This window comes from Nannospalax galili, unplaced genomic scaffold (genome assembly GCF_000622305.1).
Source record: "Nannospalax galili isolate Female #2095 unplaced genomic scaffold, S.galili_v1.0 scaffold262, whole genome shotgun sequence".
NCBI lineage: Eukaryota > Metazoa > Chordata > Mammalia > Rodentia > Spalacidae > Nannospalax > Nannospalax galili.
The window spans coordinates 1,297,956-1,319,622 of record NW_008348083.1 but is presented as its reverse complement, the minus strand read 5'-3'; the positions used below and the strand labels follow the sequence as shown (position 1 = coordinate 1,319,622).

Sequence of the window (21,667 nt, the reverse complement as noted above, 5' to 3'; positions counted from 1 at the left end):
GGGCAGTGGTGGTATGTTCAATTAGCCTGTACACAGAGTAGCTGTGTACACCACTCTGCCTCTCAAGTGCTGGGGTAAAGGCGTGTACCACCATGCCCAACCCTACATTAAAAAAAAAAAAACAACCCATCCATTAGCTAATGAAGCACTTCCAAGTTTTTTAATTTTTTTTTGTCTTTTGAGACAGGGTCTCCTTGTAAGCACCAGCTGTCCTGGAACTCACTATGTAGACCAGGCTGGCCTTCAACTCACAAAGATCCGCCTGCCTCTGCCTCCCAAGTGCTGGGATTAAAGGCATGTGCCACCTCACTCGGCCCAAGTTTGTTTTTTAAGAATGGGTCTCCCTGTGTAGCCCAGGCTGGTTTTGAACTCATTATTCTCCTACCTCAGAGTCTTGAGTGCTGAGATAACAATGTGTGCCACCAGGCCTTTTGACTACTGAGTAAGGCTATGATGAGCTTCTATGTTGTTTATGGGCATACAGGTTTAATTCTCACAGCATACCTGAAAGAGGTATTGCTCAGTTATATTGTAAAAAAAACAATGTCTTTTGACCCTTGGTGCAGCTTGGTTTTAATTCTCCTTACAGCTTGTTTTCTCTTTCCCCAAGAGATGCCTAGAATCTCTACATCTTGGACAGCCTGCCTTGTCACACACACACAAAAAAAAAAACAACCATCTTAAAAAATTTTTTTATTGCATTTTACTTATTTATTGTGTGTGAGAGATATAGTGTACATGCCTCAAAGCACAAGAGGTGGTCAGAGGACATCTGTAGGAGTTGGTTCTCTCATTCCGCATGTGGGTCCCAGGGATCAAACTCACGTTGTCAGGCTTTACAGCAGATGCCTGTACCCACTGAGCCATCTCACTGATACCAAAAACTCTTAAGTTGTGAATTTCTCTGCTTATGTTGTACCCTGAAAAACTGGTCCAGAGAATCCCAGGCTAACCAACCTCTCACAAGTTTTAAGTGTAACTGTACCTCTTTCTTGTTTAGTTTAACTGACATACTTACGGGGAAGTTGCTGTGGACGTTCAGGAGGGAAAAAATCTCCCTTTGGTAAGGCCCTCTCATCCTGAAAAAGAAAATGAATACAACTCAGTGTCTACCGCAGTACTAGCAATAGGAAAAGATGGAAACAATTTCCCTCAACAAAGAACTAGTCAGAAGCCAGGTATGGTGGTGCACACCTATAATCTCAGCACTTGAGAGGCTGGGACAGGAGATTAGGAACTCAAGGCAAATTTTGGTTGCATAGTACATTCAAACACAGCCTAGGTCTACATAAAATTCTGACATGTGTGTATACCCACACTCATATACAGATACACAGACAAAACAAAAAAACAAGACAAAAAGAACAAGTAAAATTTGGAGATACAGCCCAGAGGAATAGCACTTGCTAAACAAGTGCAAGGCCAACACAGCAGTGTTATGTTCTGTGCCAACAGGAAGGGCAAAAGTTCATACTATTATATTATGGGGAATGGCCAGGACCTAGTAAGAAATACCAGTGAAGTGCACACTATCTTTTTTGCTTTTTAATTTTTGATTTGTCTAAGTCTTCTATCTATTCAAAGAAGTAATGTGAATGTTTAAAATAGGAATAACAAAAAGTTTTGTATCTGTAGCTCCTTTTATCCTATTCCTGAATTTGAGTCCTAACCAGACTGTCCTTAGTATGTTCCAGTGCTGCTTGCATTAATATTATCTTTGGCACTGCTACAGCAGACCAAATGTTTACAAAGATTAGAAAAAAACCTTTTAAAAGCTGTCTGAATCAAAGACATGATTATGTTCACTATAGATGTAATACTAAACAAACACTGTATGTGATTCTTTGAAAACTGGAAGCCTATTCAACTATTCTCTGAAACTGACCACTTGCCAAAGCAGAATATTCAAATGACTTTTTTTTCTTTGATGTTTTAGAGACAGGGTCTCCGTGTAGCCCTAGCTGACCTGGAACTTGCTATGTACACCAGGCTGGTCTCCATTTCACAGAGATCCGCCTGCCTCTGCCTCCTGAGTGCTGGGACTAAAGATGTGCGTCACCACATCCAGCCTCCAAATGACTTCTTAAACATAGTCAAACAAGCAAGGAAGACACTACAAAGACTCCATGAGCAAAAGGTAAGGTCTTTCATAAATGTGCTCACACTGGAGCCTATTAGACTGACTTGAAAGTTTAATGTAAAGGCTGTTTAATGTATAGTCTAGTAATTCTACATTTTTTGCTAGACTTACTTGAACAGATTACAGAGAAAATGGTCCTAGTAACTTACCATTTTGACGTGCATTGGTCTATCAAATAGCAGTTGTCCATTAAACATAGCTGGTATTGCAATTAAGGCTATTTCTTATAACCATTAAAGCACACACAGCAAGAGAAATAAAGTGGAGAAAAAAAAGAGAAATACTCCATAGCTACCAGTCCCTCTAAGTGGTAAAATCATGAGCAATTTCAACTCTACACATGAAGCTTGATTTGTGGCCTTATACTTTTCCTGATAAGCAGTTACATCAATTTTCTGTATGTATCCAACAGACCAAATGCCCTTACCATTTCTGAAACACCATGTTTTATGGGCAAGACAATGAGCAGTAGTCTACCTGAGTTTTAATGCCTGTGTCCACTTTGATTTTAAAAAGATGTACCTCTAGAACAAGCTTAAGACAGGAAGAAGTGCCTCTTCAAAATAATGTTTATTGGAGAGACAGGGTCCTGAAGGGTATTAGAAACAAATGAAAGCCCCATTTCTTGTCAGTGATGTGTTTCATGCTCCTCTGTAAAGAAGCACTAGAAAAGACTACAGCATGTGTCTATGTTCCACACCTTCTATCCACACTATAGTCAATCAATTCCATTCCCCAAAACTTTCTGATTCCACAGTAAATTCATTCACTGTACTGACAAGAAAAAATACAAATATAATTATCTCTACCTCCTTACATATAATATGCCTAAGTGTACCAGTGTTGAGTCACCCAGTTCACCATGAGTTGAATTCCCACAGAAGGATACATATAGCTTGCACGGCTTCAATGGACTGTTCGAAAGTCACAGTGCCTATTCCACGACTTTTCCCATCTTTATCCTCCAGAATGTCTGCTCGGACCACCACACCAGCCATACTAAATACTTCCTTCAGTTTCTTCCAGCCAACTTTATAATCCAGCTAATTGAAAGAGGATAAAGACTCCAAAGTAAACACCTTGAGAAACATCCCACAATTTTACTAAATGAAGAGACATGTTTTGACTAATGTCAATCACTCCCCTGCCCACTTTCTTCTAGACTATTTTCCACTGCACATGATGGTTATCATCACACATCCCAGACACACTAAGGAGAAGCAGGTGTCAATATACTGCTTCTACTCATTCTTGCCCTGCACCAAAACTACACAAAATAGACCCTAGAAAATGTAAATCTAGTAACTGCTGCTTCAGTAAACATCTGCAAACCTCAGTAAAGAAGGTCAATCCTGGGGCTGGAGAGGTGGTTAAGAGCACTGACTGCTCCTGCAAAGGACCTGGGTTCGATTCCCAGCACCCACATGGCGGCTATGAACTGTCCTTAACTCCAGTTCCAGGGAAATCCGAAGCCCTCTTCTGACCTCCGAGGCATTGCACGACACATACATGCACTCACATACATGCAGGCAATATACGCATATACATAAAATATTTTTTTTAAAAAGGTCAATCCTGAGATCACAAATGCAATGGTCAAAAGGGAACCAAGCTAATCCCAAGGCCCATGTTTAAATAAAAACAAGAAGCTATCTTAACCCTGATTTAAGTTACTTATATAAGAGTGATACAAAGTTTTGTACATTCTTTTATTTTAGACAATGTTTCCATTTACTTACATTTGCTACAAATACTGTGCTTCCAAGTCTTCCAGCCTGCAATGCATGGATAATCTCATTTGGGATGTTAGGATTATTTAGGATACTGGGTGGGATATTAATCATTCCTGGGCCACCTGGTCCCATACCCATCCCACCAGTCGTAGCCATCACCTTTTGCATTGCTCTCCTTGCATGTTCACCATCAGGATCCTGAAACAAGCACAAAAATGTTATATTGAACTGACCCAGTGACAATCAGAAAGAACCAAGCTTGCACAAGAGCTCATAAAACTGGTATCTTCAGAGGCTTTCTTCTGGCTGGAGATGTAGCTCAGTGACAAGTTCAATCTCTAGCACCACAAAAAAGAAAAAGAAAGAAGGAAAGAGCTTTCATCAGAGCATGAAGGTGGTGGTGGTGATGACACAGGCCTGCATCCTCAGCACTCAGGATGCTGAAGGAACAAGTTCAAGGCCTGCCTGACATATAGAGTAAGCTCAAAGCCAGCCTTGGCAACAAAATGAAATCCTGTCTCAAAAAAGTAAAGCTGGGCTTGGTGGCACACGACTTTAATCCCAGCATAGGCAGGTGGATCTCTGTGAGATCAAGGCCAGTCTAGTCTACTTGGTTCCAGGTCAGCTGGGGCTACAGAGAGAAAACACACACACACACACACACAAAAAAAAAAACCTTTGAGGATTTTGCACAATTTCTTAGCAAGCATTAAGGCTCTAGGTTCCCAGTTATTGTACCAAAACAAACAAACACCACAGGAACTGGCAGGATGACTCAGTGCTTAAGCACTGCCTACTCTTTAGAGGACTGGGGTTCGATTCCCAACATCCACATGGCAGCTAACAACCATCCCTTACCTCGAATCCCAGGAAATGAGACACCCTCCAGGACACTGCATGCACATGGTGGACTTACATACATACAGGCAAAACTCATAGAATATAAAATAAAAATTTAGAAAACAAAAACCAGAACACCCCATAGAGTAACTGACTGGAGCCGGGGCATGGTGGTGCGTGCCTGTAGTCCCAAGCACTTGGGAGGCAGAGGCAGATCTATTTGAGTTCCAGCCCAGCCTGGTATACATAATGAGTTCCAGGCCAGCTAGGGCTACAGAGAGGCCCTGTTTCAAAAAGACGCACCCCCCCCCAAAGCGTTTGGAAGACATTTCTCAAACATATTAACAAAGTAAAATAAAGTAAACCACAGCAGCCTAGAAGAGTTCTAGGAAGAGCAACAGTTAAGAAACAAGAACATAAAATTTATTGCTGAAAATACAGCCCTTAATTGAACTAAAGCAAAAAGGTGGGGAATTACATGATTGGCTGACCCGACAGGAAAATTCCAGACTGAAACAAAATCTTCATGGGCTTGGTATGGTTGAATCTTATTAGTGCAATCAATGTGAGTTTGGTTAAAACTAAATTATTATTTCCAAAAAGCTTGAAAGCAGTTCTATAATCCCCAGGGCTACCCTCAACCTTTCAAATATTCTAGTTTCTAGGACTCATGTTCATGTGGTCTAAGCAGCATATCAGTACCTGAACGGAATTATGGAGATCTGATATTGACATGGTTCTTTTTTATATACTTTTATTTGTGTGTGTCTGTGTGAATGTATGCCACATGTGTGCAGGTGCCCAGAAGTCAGAAGTGCCCCCACTTAGGTTCCAGATCCACTGGAGCTATAGGTAGTCCTGAGTCACCTGTCAAGGGTGCTGGGAACAGAACTTTGGTCCTTAGTCCTCTGCAAAACCAGCCAGCAAGCTTAATCACTAAGCCATCTGTCCAACCCGACACGATTCTTGAACTCTCTGCCCTGTCATTTACCAGAAACACATTAAGAAGATGACTGATACCCCACCATGCTTTGCTCTCCAAGTTCTACATATTCTGGTCTTCAAGAAGTAATAAGCCAAGGAAGGTGACACTGCTGTGCACGATGGCACACACCTATAATCCTAACACCTTGAAGGTAGAGGCAGATGATTTCTGAGTTTGAGGCCAGACTGGTCTACATAGTAAGACCTTGTCTCAAAACCAAAGATACACACCTTTAATCTCAGTACTCTGACGGCCAAAATAGAACAATTTTTGAGTTAAGGGCCAGCTTGTGCCTCCCAGCAAGGACCTGTTTTCAGACACTCCCACACCAAAACAAAACACCAAAGCACACTACAACAAGAAGTATCTAATTTATATCAGCAAGAGCCAGCAACAACAACCTTTTCCTGAAGGAAAAAAAGAAAGATAACTGGAGGCCAGGAACACAATTTAGTAATAGAATGCTTGTCTAGCATGCACAAAGCCCTAAGTTCAAACTCTGGCATCACAAACAAAAAGATAGATCTGGTAAGAAAAAGGATTTGAGTAATAAATTAATTTCACAAAAATCAAAAAGGGTTATGGGGTTGGTGAAATGGCTCAGCAGTTAAGAGCACTTACTGAGCCAGGCTTGGTGGCGCACGCCTATAGTCCCAGCACTTGGGAGGCAGAGGCAGAAGGATCTCTGTGAGTTCAAGACCAGGCTGGGCTTGCAGTGGACCCAAGTTTGGTTCCCATTACCCATGTCGGAAAGATCACAACCAGTCACTTAGGACTCCAGCTGTAGGAGACTGGATACTCTCCTCTGGTCTTATTCAAGGGGCTGGAGAGATGGGTCAGCCGTTAAGAGCACTGACTGCTCTTGCAATGGACCCAGGTTCAGTTCCCAGCACCCACATGGCAGCTAACAACCATGTATAACTCCAGTTCTGGGGTATCTGACACCCTCTTCTGGCCTCTGTAAACCCTGAATGCATTCGGTACACATACGTGAATGCAGGCAAACACTCATACACATAAAAGTAAATAAATATTTTAAATGAATAGTCTTTCATGTTCTACAGCACAGAAGGGTGAACACTAATAATAACTCATTGTGTGTTTCAGAATGCCAAGATGGGAGCATTTTGAATGTTCCCAACACAAGGTAACAACAGACTTGTTTGAGGTAACAAATCCACTAATTACCATAGTTTGATCATTGTGCGTGCATAGAAGATATCATACTACACTAAGGGCTGGGGCTGCAGCTCAGAGTAGAGCACTTGCCTAGCTGGTATAGATGAGGTCAAGGGTTCACTCCCCCATACTTCTCACACACACACACACACACACACACACACACACACACACACACACCCTTTTATAAACAGAGGCTGAAGAGATGGCTCAGCAGTTAAGAACATTTGCTGTTCTTTGTAAAAGATCTGAGCTTGGTTCCCAGCACCCATGTCAGGTGGCTCATAGCCACCTACAACTCCAGGGCCAGTGGATCCAACTCCTTCTTCTGTCCTCCATAGGCACCAGCACACATGCAACACACACACATACACAGACACACACACAAAACAAAACAAAACAAACCCAGATGGCTAGTGACATGGCTCAGGTAGTAAAGTGAGCCTGAGTACCGGAGTTCATATCCCCACCACCCATGTTAAAAGCTGGGGTAGTGGGAGGCAGACAGCTCCCTGGAACTCACTGGCCAGCCAGTCTAGCAGAAATGGCAAGCTCTAGGTTCAGCAAGAGAGCCTGTCTCAAAAACAAGGTGGAGAGGGGCTAAAGAAATGGCTCTGTAGTTAAGATCAGTGGCTGCTCTTACATAGGCCTAGGTTCAGTTCCTAGCACCCAAACAGCAGCTTACAGCTTACTGTGACTTCAGTTTCAAAGGATCCAAGGCCCTCTCTTTTGGACTCTGTAGGGACCTATACATGCATATGGTACACATACATACATATAGGCAAATACTCATACATGTATGAAAAGATGAAAATCTTTTTTTTTTTTTAAAGTGTAAAGTTATGCCAGACGTGGTGGTGCACATCTTTAATCCCAGTACTTGGGAGGCCGAGGCTGATGGATCCCTATGAGTTCAAGGCCAGCCTGGTCTACATAGAGTTCCAGGCCAGCTGGGACTACAGGGACACTATCTCAGAAAGACAAAAAAAAAGATGGGTCAAAGAATAGTGTCCACACTGGCGGACATAAAAACTCTTACAGGGGTGCTGGAGAGATGGCTCAGCGGTTAAGAACACTGACTATTCTTGCAGAAGTCCCGGGTTCGAATCCCAGCACCCACATGGCAGCTAACAACTGTCCGTTAACTCCAGTTCCAGGGGATCTGACAGCCTCTTCTGTCCTCCGTGGGCATTGCACGACACAGCTTACCTACATGCAAGCAATATACGCATACACATAAAATAAAAATAGTATTAAAAAAAAAAAGGCCAGGCGTGGTGGTGCACGCCTTTAATCCCAGCACTTGGGAGGCAGAGGCAGAAGGATCTCTGTGAGTTCAAGCCAGCCTGGTCTACATAGTGAGTTCCAGGATAGCTGGGGCTACAGGGAGACCCTGTCTCAAAAAGACCAAAAACATAACACTCTTATAGGGAGCCAGAGAGAAGGTTCAGCAGTTAAGAGTACTGGCTGCTCTTACAAAGGACCCGGGTTTGATTTCCAGCACCCAGATGGCAGTAACTAACATTAGTAACTCCAGTTCCACGGAATCTGATGCCTTTTTTGGACCTCTGCTGGCAGTGCACAACATGGGTGCACTTAGACATGTGCCTGCAATACACTCATATACATAAAATAGGATATTAAAAAATACTCTTACAGTCACCAATATTATTTTTTTTGTGTGTATTTTTTAAGACAGGGTCTCCCTGCCTCCTCAGCTGACCAGGAACTCTATCTCAGAGATTTGCCTGCCTCTGCCTCCCAAGAACTAGGATTAAAAGGGCGTTGCTACCATGTCTGAGTTAGCATCCCATTTTAAAAACCACAGGCTCAGGTTCCTGAGAAAACAAGGACTAAAGAAAAGTGTTCCACTCAGTTCACTCAGAATCTGGTTGACCACTATGGCAAAGTTCCTGCAGAAATGGCTGTTAACAGGCCTTCTTTATTAAAAACAACAGGCTTTGCTGGGGTGGCACGCCTTTCATCCCAGCACTGGGGAGGAAGAGGCAGGCAGATCTCTGTGAGTTTGAGGCCAGCTGGGGCTATAGGGAGACCCTGTCTCAAAAGGCCAAAAAAATAAAATAAAAATAAAAAACAACAGGTTGGAGGCAATTCGGTGGCGCACACCTTTAATCTCAGCACTGGGGGGGCCTGAGGCAGACTCAGTGAGATCGAGGCCAACCTACTCTATATAGTTTCAGGATAGCTGGGGCCACAGGGAGATCCTGTCTTAAAAAGAAAGACACACACACACACACACACACACACACACACACACACACCACGCCAGGTTGAGTGCACACCTGTAATCCCAGCAGATGGGGAGACGAAGGCAGGAGGATCATGAGTTGAAGGACAGTACTGGCTATCCTACCTGTATTAAAAGAGAAATAAATTATCACCAAACAAAATCAATAGATTGGTCTCATCTACTCAGTAAAATCTGGTCAATAGTCATTCTTTTTCATTTTTTTTTTTTTTTTTTTTGAGAGTCCCCTTAAGCCCCAGTGGGCCCGGAAGTTGCCATCATGCCCAGCTTCAAGGATCGTTCTTATCTTTGCCAAACAATTACACACATATGCATGGTGTTAACAAAGACCTTACTTTTGAGCTGGGAATGTAATCCAGTGGAAGACTGGTTTCCTAGTATGTACAAGGCCTTGAGTTCCACCAACACCAGAAGGAGAAAACAAGAGGGCTTACTTCTTTGACTTTCAGTGGTCTTCCACTCAGACTATGCTTGTTTAGAACCTCAGCAGCTTTTTTCATGCTCTCCTCCATCTTGAATTCAACAACACTATAAAGAATCAAAAGCAAATGAATAAAACTAGTCCTACAGTTCAGAAAATGCAAATCCTAATATGCAAGTAGATGATACTTACGCACATCCCTTTGAAAGAAGTCACAGACCAGTCAGAAGTGCAAGGGGAAAAAGAAAAGACAAGACATTGTAAATACAGTGGTAGTTACAAACACATTAAAGATCTGATTTATGTCACAAAGTTAAGATTTCTTTTAATTAACCCTTCTAAGGGGAAGCTGACAGAAGTGCCATGACCTAGCCTTCCTTACGAAAAGCTGGGCTCCTTAATATCTCCTTTTCCTACACATTACCGGCACTGCACTATCGCTGCTAAAGTTATAATAAGCAATCAGGTTCTCCAAGAAATCACACAAACTTTAGATCTGCTTCCCTCTGTACTCAATCCATTCCTTACCATACTCCTACTAAATCCATCCTTTCCATAACTTAAACCCATCCTTTTAATTAATCTAAGCCATTCTACTGCACAACAGAAAATAGCTTATGTTCTAGGTAAAGTAGGCCAATTTTGAACGTTCAGATTTAAAATATTTGGTTTACAATTTACTAGCACGAAGGCTACTTTTCAGAGTCTTTGATTCACACAACTTTCAAATTCAGCAAACAACCAAGAGTGACATTTTCTAGACAAGAACACACGTTTTACATTAATTATACCACCTCTAAAATTCCATGCATAATTCACACACAGCCAATTCCTGTTAACAAAGAGAACAATGCTGCTATTGGTCCCCTTTTATCCAAATTGGGCATCCAAACAGAATACCAAAAAGCTCTTTGGCCAGCCATTTGGAAAAGCGGGACTCCCATCTGCAAGCCCCCTCCCACCCTACTGGAATGTTGGCAAAATCAAACATAGCTACAGTAACATGAGCACTCACTGCCTTCCTGATCCCATTCGAGTCCACGCCACCATACAGTTACATTTGTCATGTAGTAAATCCACAGAAGAAATTCTCTCAGACACTTACCCTTGACTTTCCTTCAGCGTCCATTAAGAGCTCCACGTATGTTACCTCACCAACTACAAATCAGTTTCCAGACGACACATAAACCAAGGGAGAAAAGCCAAGAAAACAATGGGAATTTAGAACAATCATCAGCAACCTTGTATGGAGCCTCTGCCTTATAAGAAAGCCCAGAAACACTCCATATTCTCTAAACCACCAAACTAGGCATTACAGGTGTGCAGTAAAGTACGTGAAAATGCATTAACAATAATATGTCCTTGATTTTCCTCCCACCACAAACAAGCTGCTTCCACAGATGACTATTATCAATTTCCCTGTCTGTACTCATGACTAGAGGCAATCCAAATCTACAGGAAAGAATTCTGCAGGATTCACTTTTGGGGGGGACAGGAAGAAAATACATTTTTAAAGATATACTCATGGTGAAATCACTTGGAAATGCCACTGAACTGAGCCCACAAGCCACAAATACAAAAAAGAATGTGCCTATCATAACCCAAAAGGCATAAATACAGCCCCGGGGCCTGTTCTGTGTGTGTGTGTGTGTGTGTGTGTGTGTGTGTGTGTGTGTGTATAAACTGTAATCACTGAGCCCTGTGCTTGCTTTATGTTCTCAGTGCCATCTTAAAATTCCCATAGGTGGATCCTGCACATAGTCCGAAGCACCACAGTTTAGAAGTACAATGTCTGAATATCTAGTTTCTCGTCATTCTCTTTGGTGAATTGAGGCAGGTTTTATTCTTACTACTTTCTAACCCTTCCCACATAAGAGAATACAGATTCAGATTTAGGGCTCAGCTGGCAACAAAAACAGTTTATTTAAATAGACTACAATGATTCTAAACTATGAGCAGAAGAAATACCAAAGATTTTCAAAATTTCTACAGATTCTCCTCAAGGTTTGGATTGCCAATTCATGACCACCATGACCAGATGTTAGAATCCATCAAGACAACCACCAAAATGACTGCTGAACTTGAAGATGGCTCAAAGCACTAACTTGGAGGAAAAAAAAAAAATTCTCTAAATCAGCTCTCCAAAGTTAAAAAGAGGGGGAGGGGGGCCTTTTGTTCTCAGAAATCAATCTCTCCTTAGGAGGATCATTTTTATGACATTAAAGCCTTCCTCAACTCACTTTGGTTTAGCAGTGCAAGGGTAAAATTCATTCACTGACAGATCCTGCCTACTCCAACTTCTTTGTTCAAAGGATTAGAAATTTTTTGTTCAAATCAATACAAGGAATGATTAAAATGGAAGACAAAATAAAATTACTTCATAAGTACAGCTAACATTTTGAAGGGCATATTTACTAATTGATTTATTTGCACAGTAAATAAAGGTACGAAGGCCAAGTGTTCAAGGTTTAAACTTAAAGCCTCACCTTCCTTGTCCTGTTAAGAGAACTGGCACAAAACAGGAAGGAGAATTAGCACAAAGAAAGGAAACGAGAGGCCAGTACAGCTGACTTTTAGTATATATGTGACAAACTAAAAAACTGACCACAGTCATGGGACTCTTCAGATTGGCTTTTATTCTTTAAAATTTAAAGAAGTTCCAAAATTGTGAGCATTTCTGAAGTCACGTGAAAAGCCATTTCTTTCAACAGCAGCAGCCATTCAAGGACCAACAGCTCATATCTCTGATGAAAATGCCTAGTGTCAAACAGTAAAGAAACCCCAAGTTTACCTCCTACTAGCTGTAACTACTGCCCAATAACCTTATATAAAAGAATCACAATATCAACCTCAAGACAGCTTTAACTGTTGTCAGAATCCAAGGACTGTTACATTTGAAATTTCTAGCCCATGTCCATAAAGAAACTTTAATCAAAAAAGATGTTATTGCAACCTAGAAAACAAGGAAGTCCAAGCCACACTTTTTTTTATACAGTCATAACCACTTTAACAAAATACCGGGTTTAGAAACTGCAGTCTGTTCATGGACAGCATGGCCTACATAGTGTTTCAGGACAGTCAGGGCTCAAAAAAAACAAACTTGGCGGTGGGGGAGGATGGAGATGGCGCTGCACTCGTAGAGAACCTCGGTTCAATTCCTGGCACCCATATGGCAGCTAACAACTATCCATAAATCCAGTTCCAGGGGAAATAACACCCTCTTCTGACTTCTGTTGGCATTGCATGACACAGGTGCAATTATATACATTCATGTAATACACTCATATGCCTAAAATAAAAATAAAAAAGTTGTTTTTAAATTTGCTTTAAGGGGCTAGAGAGGTAGCTCAGTGGTTTAGAGCATTGGCTGCTGTTGCAAAAGACCTGGGTTCGAATCCCAGCATCCACATGGCAGCTAACAAATGTCTGTAACTCTAGTTCCAGGGGATTTAACAGCCTTTTCTGTTCTCCACAGGCACTGATGACATGAATGCACTTACATACATGCTGGGATAACACTCATACACTTAAAAAAAAAAATTGTTCTAAAAATGGTATTCCTCTTAAAGAGCTGTTACCTATGACTCAGACATGAATTACTTCTGTCCTGGGACACAATCAACAATCACAAATCTGTAACATTCCAATTATTAGTACCGTGAAACAGACTTCATGGAGTTTTAATCTTGGTCCAAGTGTTCTAATTCATACTTTCCTAGAAGATCTTTATCAAAGATCTACTACTTTATCAAAGACTACAGCTATCAAGATTAGAAGGTGGGCTTCCCAGCTAAAGAGGCATGCTGTTTTAGAGCATATCAGTTCAGAGACTGCAGCAGGCTCTGAAGCAGAGCTTGCAGCTCCTGAGAAATGCTGCAACTCCTGAGAAACGCTGCAACTCCTGTTCACCACGGATGGAATCTGCAGAATGCCAAGAGTTAGCTAAGACCACTCTACTGAAGTGTTAAAGTACTGAAAAAAACAACGCAAAACGCTGTCCTCTACCGTCATTCAAAAATGGCCCTGAAAGACTATTTTAACTTTTAGAATTATAAAAACATTGTTTGAAGAAGAGATAGACATTCAGAGGATCAACAGATGGAACTCAGAACTCAGTCACTTCAGAGGTAGTGTGACTGGGTATTCCTAGCCAGGTACCCAGGCTGAGCAGGACTGCAGAGTTCCAGAAATGCCTGGGCTACATCAAGACTCTGCCAACAACAAAATGCTACAAAAAGTTTTATCAGAATGAATCTGCTTTTTTGTTTCTTAAAATTTACTGCCAAAGTCTGAAATGGACCTCCCACCCCCAAAAAGAAAACAAAACCCACAAAGCAAAACAAAGGCCACAGCTTTACTGAAAGAGAATTCATATAAGGCCTTTGATTCTAGTGTGCCTAGGGATTGAATCAAGAGGCTTGCAAAAAGGAGTGCATTTTCTTTTGTACTTAATCTATTTTATGTATATGACAGTTTTGCTTGCATGTAAGTGCACCTGTGTCATACAATGGCCAAGGAGGCAAGAGGGGGTTGGATCCTTGGAACTGGAGTTTCAGACACTTGTTAGCCATCATATGGGTGCTGGGAACCAAACCCAAGTCCTCTGCAAGTGCAGCCAGTGCTCTTAATCAGAGTCATCTTTCTAGCCCCACAAGCATTGAATTTTAATCATTCAACTACACTTCCAACCCCCCACGCCTTTAATCTTTTTCTTCAAGATGTGTGTGCTTGTGCATGCACACAGGTTTGTATGTTGAGTGCCACAACACCTGTGTGATGGTCAGAGGCACGCCTCAGATGTCACCCCCCCCTCCACCTTGTTTGAGAGCAAGTCTCTTTTGTTTTGCCTCTGCATATACACACCAAGCTAGCTGGTTTATGAGCTTCTGGGGATTCTCCAGTCTCCACCTTCCATCTCCTAGTGCAAACACTGGGATTACTGTGTGCTCTGGAGACTCAAACTAGGGTTCTTATGCTTACACAGCAAATACTTTTACTACCGACACATGTCCCCTACCTTTTTGTTTTGTTTCATTTTGTTTTGTCTTGAGACAAGGTTGTGTGTGACCCAGGAGTGCCTCTAACTTCTGACCCTTCTGCCTCTACTTCCCAAGTGCTAGTGTTACACCAAGATCTTTTTTTTTTATTTTTTAAGGCTAATGTGTCTATGAAAGAAAACAGAGATGCTGCCAAGCATACTTTACCAGTAACAACTGACACTTTAAGGGATGATTTCATAACTAAATGTACATTTCGGAAAGCTTTTCTCTGTGATATAAGACAACTTCAAATATCACGAATTAATCACTATATGCAATGACTAGTTGACTAATGAACAAGCCAGAAACTTACTGAGCCCAATTCGTGCTGACAGCAGAAGAATATGATTTTTCTACCTACACCAAGGACCACAGTTTCACAGGCTATACTGCCTGTGTTTATTTAAATAGAAGAAAAAAAGCTTTGCTTCATAGACTCACAATGCAGGTTATCTCAAAGAACCAGTAGAGGTTCTCTATTGGACTACGTTTGCCCTCTGGGCCCTCAGTTTTCTGGCAGCAGCAATCTGAAATTTATTCAAACTAATGCATTAAATAGTAAGAGATGGATTAAAAGCTTAAAGAAATCTTTACTTACACAAATTAAACTGACTGCTGCTAAACTTAGGATCTGAGAGTAAACTATAACCCTGACCTTCCTTTTTTCCTGAAAGCAAGCTCCTTGTTGACTCACCAGTGCAGTAAGTCCTGCCTAGGTGGCAGCTGCCCCACCTCCATGCTGCTGTCTCCCTGGTTAGACCAGAAAACAAAAAGCCCAGCACCCAACTTTCAGCATTCTCAGGGGATTTCATAATCTCTAATTAATGTAGCACAACACTATTTTAAGTTTAAAACGCCCAAGAATCACCTTTATTCCAAGAAATATTTATTCTTGGTGCCCAGTCCTTACAGTCCAACACTTTAAACCATGTATTCTATTTCCTGCTGTAATGCAATAGAGTAGTGGTGGACCATCTTTTTAAAAAAATATTTTATTTATTATTTTATGTGTATGTGTGTATTGCCTACATGTAGGTAAGTGTACCTGTATTGTGCAATGCCCTTGAAGGACAGAAGAGGCTGTCGGATCCCCTGGAACTAGAGTTACGGGTCTTCTGCAACCAACAGTCAGTGTTCTTAACTGCTGAGCCTTCTCTTTAGCCCCAGAAATCACTTTCAAACAGTTTGGCAACCTTCAACTCAAGATTTCTTAACAATGGTTCTCATTTTTTTTTTTTTTTTCCAATTCAGAAACTCTAGTGTCACAGCAGTAAATAGTTCTATATAATGCCTCCATTAAAAAAAGAAACATGTCAGGCCGGGCGTGGTGGCACACGCCTTTAATCTCAGCACTCGGGAGGCAGAGGCAGGAAGATCTCTGTGAGTTCAAGGCCAGCCTGGTCTACACAGTGAGTTCTAGGACAGCTGGGGCTACAGGGAGACCCTATCTCAAAAAGACAAAAAAAAAAAAAAAGAAACACGTCAATTTAAGGTGATGTACATCTTTAATCTCAGCACTCTGGAGGCTGAGGCGGGAGGATGTCAGTGAGTTCCAGGCCAGCTGGGGTTACAAAGTAAGACCCTGCCTCAAAAAGGTCAAATAAAATAAAGCATCATCATCAGAAAGAGAAACATTCCCTCTGTGCCACTGGGACACCTGAGCAGGAAGGAAGAAGAAGGTAGGGAGCAAGTATAAAGAACAAGTTTAAAAACTGTCTTAACCTGACAGAACAGGAAAGTTCAGCAATAGCGGCATGACTGAGGAAAACAATGTTCATCATACATTTTCTCTTGAAAACAGTCAATGCTGAGTTCTTGATGGCGCCATCAAACAAGCTCTGTGACACTATCCAAGGGGAAACTACAAGTGACCAAGTTTCATATTAACAGAATATCCTAAAATGCTACTCAAGTGGCAAATTAAACACAAAACAGACATCTGCTGTCAAAGAAGGGGAATCAGGAGTCAGGAAGGGGTGCATGAATCTCACCCATGACTCCCCTTAGAAAAGGTCCTGTCTTGGCAGAGCTACTTTAGTTTTGAAACAATGCAGTTGAGACATTGCTGCAGTAATAGAATCCAAACTTAGGACAACTAACTGCAGTTCTGATCCCACTAAGACTATACTGCATCAAGGACAGACTTAAAATGCAGACTGGGAAAGATGAGTTTGACTATGTCTGCCCAATCTCTGCTGTCCACTCATGGTTATCATGAAACTAATACTTTCAGGGTCTAAGTACCTCTGTCTCCCATTTAAGCTTTCCAAAAACTTACAAATTATTGTCAATACATTTAAGTAAATATTTAAGACTGAAAATAATCATTTAGAACTTGTTTTTTGTATCTCAAAACAAGAGTAAAAATACTTTAATAAAATCTCATAATGGAAACATTCTTAAGAAGCCATATGTATGTAAATATAGTAATTTTCTTCAGACTTCATACACACTGAATGTAAGCGTTACTATAAAATACTTTAATAAAATCTCATAATGGAAACATTCTTAAGAAGCCATATGTATGTAAATATAGTAATTTTCTTCAGACTTCATACACACTGAATGTAAGCGTTACTATACAGACCTTTCTCCTATGAGTCACTTTACCCACAATCCAATACTGCTAATAATTTAATCATCAGAGTAATTAATTTAACCAGTACCAGGGAGCTCTAAACAAGAACATTTTAAGGTTCATTAAAAATAACAAATTTACTGCACACCTGTAATTCTAAATTACACCACCGAAAGTACACTGAAAGGGAGGAGCACCGGCATTCATAGCAGTATGCCAGGGCAATATGAGAACCAGTTTGGAAGTATCCGAATAAACCACCAGGCTGGCTCCACACTTAAAATACAGTACAAAATAGTAAATTGAGGTGAGCTGCTTCTACATCCAGAAACGTCATATCATGGCGGCTGCTGCTGCTACCAGCCTTATATGGCTTCCCAAACTGATTACTGAATGGTAAAGCAGTAAAAATATCACCTACTTTATCTATCATGTCCCAAAACTGGTCCACACACTCCTAAAAATGAAAAAATAATTTGGCCTGCAATCTCTTACAGAATTCTAACAATTGCATTTTCAAAGCCACATTCCTGGTTCTTGAAACTACTATACCTTATTATCAATGGAAATAACAATGCAGAAGTTCAATCAAATCACAAGAACACAAATTTGGGGGGTATTGCAAAAACTAATTCGAATGAAGCCCAACTGTACTGTACATGCTAAACGTGTATTAAAGCAGCAGTCCCAACGAACCAAGAACACTGTGGGACGCCACATGGCACTCCCTTCAAACGAAAGAAACTTCACTTGTGCCCTGGGAGCACTTGGCAGGAATGATTTGGCTGATCAAGGCATGAAACAAAATCTCACAACAAACATTTTTCGATCTGTTTTATCTGGAGAAATACCGCATGGGAGCAGCACACGTAACTAGAGGTTCACAGGGCCTAGTGCTTCTCACATCATGGTCAAGTGATGGGATAATGATGGCAGTGGCCATTCATGGCTTCAAAACCAATGCTGAGGAGCACCAGAACACATACCAAAATGCCCTATCCAAGTGGCATCTTTGTCACTGAAAAGTTAATCATTGACAAATCAAGCTCTAATCTCTCCTCATTATGAATGCCCCAGAAAACCAATACCTTTCAGTCCTTCAAAAAGACCCCATTAAGGGTGATTTGACCCTAGGTTCCCTTGGGAGAGAGAGGAGCTCAAGGCACCGTATGAAATATTCCCTACCAATAGTTTTATCTAACCCAGGACTGAGCAATCTCTTCAGTCTTGAGTGCCACCAGCAGGGCTAAGAATCAGGAGTAAAAGGAGACAACAGCAGAACAGAACAGGAGTGAAGAAGGAAGAGGATGACACACTCATGTGCACCGAGGCAAGGCAGTCAGTCTCCTCCGACCTCCTGGTGACAGCAGCACTGGTTACTTCCCCTGTGCTAGGCCAGGATTTGGATGCCTGGGCAGGGACAATGTGCACCCTTTAAGGCAACACATCACACAGCAGAGTTTGAGCTCTCCAACTGCCAATCTCCTCTATGTTTCCCAGAGGGGGAAAGCTCACAGCTGAAACAGAAGCAAGTATTTCATAGTTTGAAATCTGAGTAGCACACATTCCAGCCACTACATTTTGATTCCAGGAGGACACCCACAAAATTTAAAACTATCTCCCTGTCAGACTTTTAAAAAGCTTAAAAAAAAAAAAAAAAAAAAAAAGAAAAAAAAAGAAACCAAGTAACATGAAGAATTTGTCAATTTCCTCAACATAAAAACACAGTCCCCTCAAAGGTAACTGAAGCCCTACTAACCACATTAAGCTAGTAAAATAATTAGGCCAAGAGACCATATATACCACCCTATTTAACACACACGCATGACCACAAAAAAAGGGAGGGGATTAACTGTAAACCCAGACAGAACACATGCTCTTCCCAGAACAGCTTCCACTGACAATTAAAAAAAAAAACACGTCAACCAGGAAATCAGCCACAGAGAAGACGACACGCCGACCTTCTTACCCTACTCCACCACCAGTACCATTACCTTTTTCTTTAACCAGGTCTTTAAGTGACTGCCATTTCACATCAAAAGGTATGTTTGTAATGAAGGCTCTGTATCTCTTAGTTGGATTAGCATATGGCTCAAAACGATTGCCTCCTCTTTTTATGTTCTTCTCCTTCCTCTTTTCATTCTGAGGTCGTTCTTCACTGAATTCAAGATAAAAAAAAAAAATAGTGTATATGTTAATACAATGAAAAAGCTACTATTTGGCCTATACAATTTATAATTCCACACAATAACACAAGGTTATTATGTATGGTACAAGGCCAATGCTGTATTTTGATGAAACATTCAAATGGAGGCAGTAAGTTGCAGTTGTGCATTCCTTGAAACCCACCTCCCACTATGGGCATAGTGGCACATGCTAATCCCAACACCTGGAAAGAGGTGGCAGCTGGATAAGGAATTCAAGGTCAAGAGTTCAATACATGAGAACAAACCCAGTCACCTATCAACAGTCCAAGTCCAAGAGAGGCACGCTATGCTACACAGCATAACACAGAATAGAGTGAGGCCAACTCCCCAGTCACTGAGAGGAAAAAAAAGTCTACACCAAAGTTTGCCAAACACCAGACTATCAGACAACACTATCAGCCAGTCTCTAAATCACCAGGTGTGGTGGTGCATGCCTTTGATTCCAGAGCTGGGGTGGCAGGGGCAGATGTATCTGAGTTTGAGCCAGTCTGGTCTACATAAGAATTCCAGACCAGCCAGAGCTACATTGTGAGACCTTGTCTCAAAAAAACAAAATAAATAAATATTTAAAAGTCCTTAACAGATAGATCCATCCACAAGAGGAACTATGGATAGAAATGTATTTAGATATACTTTCTCTTTTTCCTTTTATTATGTGTATAAGTGTATTGCCTAGACGTAAGTGCACCCATGCTGCACAATACCCGTGGAGGTCAGAAGAGGGCATCAGATCCCCTGGAACTGGAGTTACGGACAGCTGCTAGCTGCCATGCTGGGATTCGAACCTGGGTCTTCTGCAAAAACAATCAGTGTTCTTAATTGCTGAGCCATCGTTCCAGCCCCTAGATAACAGTTTCTTTTAAACCCCAAATACTTAAAGGTTTACATCAAAAACATTAGTGACACAGTAATACTTCCAGTTTGTGTTTTCATGGACTGCTCAGCTTAGTAATTAACAAACTGTATGAATGCTTAGAGCCCCAGCAGGTAGCCAAGTGTCTATCCCATTACAGCAAAAAAATAAATAACCCACTCCAACCACAGAAGCTGAGTATTTGGTTTGGGGTCAATCCATATAACATAGCTTTCAGTGAGAACGCAGCTGACAGCTGAGTTTTATGCCAAAATGTAGGCACAGCAAGCACAACCTCAAACAAATCCTGCTCTGGCCAATCATTTCCTTTTGCTGAGAAGTTTCTTCATAAGTAAATGGGGTTAGAAATACCTCTTTTCCTGCTTTTCAGAAAATTCACCTTTCTGAATATGTAATGATTACCAACAGTATTCTCTTGCAGATTTGTAGAGAAAATACCTGAAAGAAACTTTACTCCAGACACATACATCTAAGTGTATATGATGTAACAAGTAGGGTCCTACAAAGTTCATTTTTAACACACCAATCCTATTTTCTCATTTGCTTTCTAGAGTAAATGAGGGGCCACTCCTCACAAATCCTTACATGCAACCTTTAAATGTGAAAGCCCTTTATATAGGCAGATAGTACATTTTATAGGAAGACTTTTATTTACTTATTTTGAGGTCTTTGTTTTTCCCTGTATGTGCACATGCAAGCACACACATCTGCACAGTGGAATGCATGTGGGAGTCAGAAGACAACTGTGGGAGTTGGTTTTCTACTCCATTTCCACCTCATCTTTACCTACTGAGTCCAAGTCATGTCACCGGCCTTTTTAGGCAGACTTCTTTACCATGATACCTCAAATTTGGAAAATAAACAATCTGAAGCAAAAAAAAAAAAAAAAGCCCTTCAATTTTAAAAGGAAGATCCAAGACTACTATCCTTATCGTATAACCTCTGTTGGCTATTTTTATGGAAAATAAAAGCAGTAGACAACTTAAGTTTTCTTAAGTTTAAAAGTTTCACCTAGGACTGGAGATGTAGCTTAGTGGTGGGAACATTTGCGGAGCATACACAAGGTTATAGGTTTAAGTCCCACCATTACAAAAAAAAATTCATCTATAGACTACCGTGGCACCATATACAAAAATTAACTCCGTGGCAAGTGCCTGTAATCTTAGCACTTGCAAAGTGCAGACAGGAAGATCAGCATTTCAAAGTCAACTTGGGCTACGTAAGACCTTGTCTCAAAAAGTTAAAAAAAAAAGCTCTCTGAAACAGTTAAGAGCAGGGCATGATGGCACTCACCTGTAATCCCAGCACTTGGGAAGCTGAAGCAAGATCAGGAGTTTGTGGCAAGCCTTAGGAGTACAGGAAGCTATCAGTCAAGAATATTATACCATGAAAAAAAAAAAAA

At 41.1% G+C, this 21,667-nt stretch overlaps 1 protein-coding gene across 2 annotated transcripts in view; it reads right to left on the bottom strand.

The window, feature by feature from the left end:
- The window catches only part of Hnrnpm (heterogeneous nuclear ribonucleoprotein M), a 52,084-nt gene that overhangs the window by 19,993 nt on the left and 10,424 nt on the right, over positions 1 to 21,667 (bottom strand). The window contains exons 2-10 of one of the 2 annotated variants that reach the window (XM_008844574.3): positions 19,179 to 19,342; positions 10,673 to 10,725; positions 9,760 to 9,767; positions 9,581 to 9,674; positions 4,033 to 4,071; positions 3,880 to 3,915; positions 3,030 to 3,183; positions 2,290 to 2,339; positions 1,019 to 1,079 (exon numbers count right to left, since the gene is read on the bottom strand). In XM_008844574.3, the coding sequence (XP_008842796.1) occupies positions 1,019 to 1,079; positions 2,290 to 2,339; positions 3,030 to 3,183; positions 3,880 to 3,915; positions 4,033 to 4,071; positions 9,581 to 9,674; positions 9,760 to 9,767; positions 10,673 to 10,725; positions 19,179 to 19,342 (659 nt within the window). Of the gene's footprint in view, positions 1 to 1,018; positions 1,080 to 2,289; positions 2,340 to 3,029; positions 3,184 to 3,879; positions 4,072 to 9,580; positions 9,675 to 9,759; positions 9,768 to 10,672; positions 10,726 to 19,178; positions 19,343 to 21,667 lie in introns of both variants that reach the window. The other variant, XM_008844573.3, reaches the window with a different exon arrangement.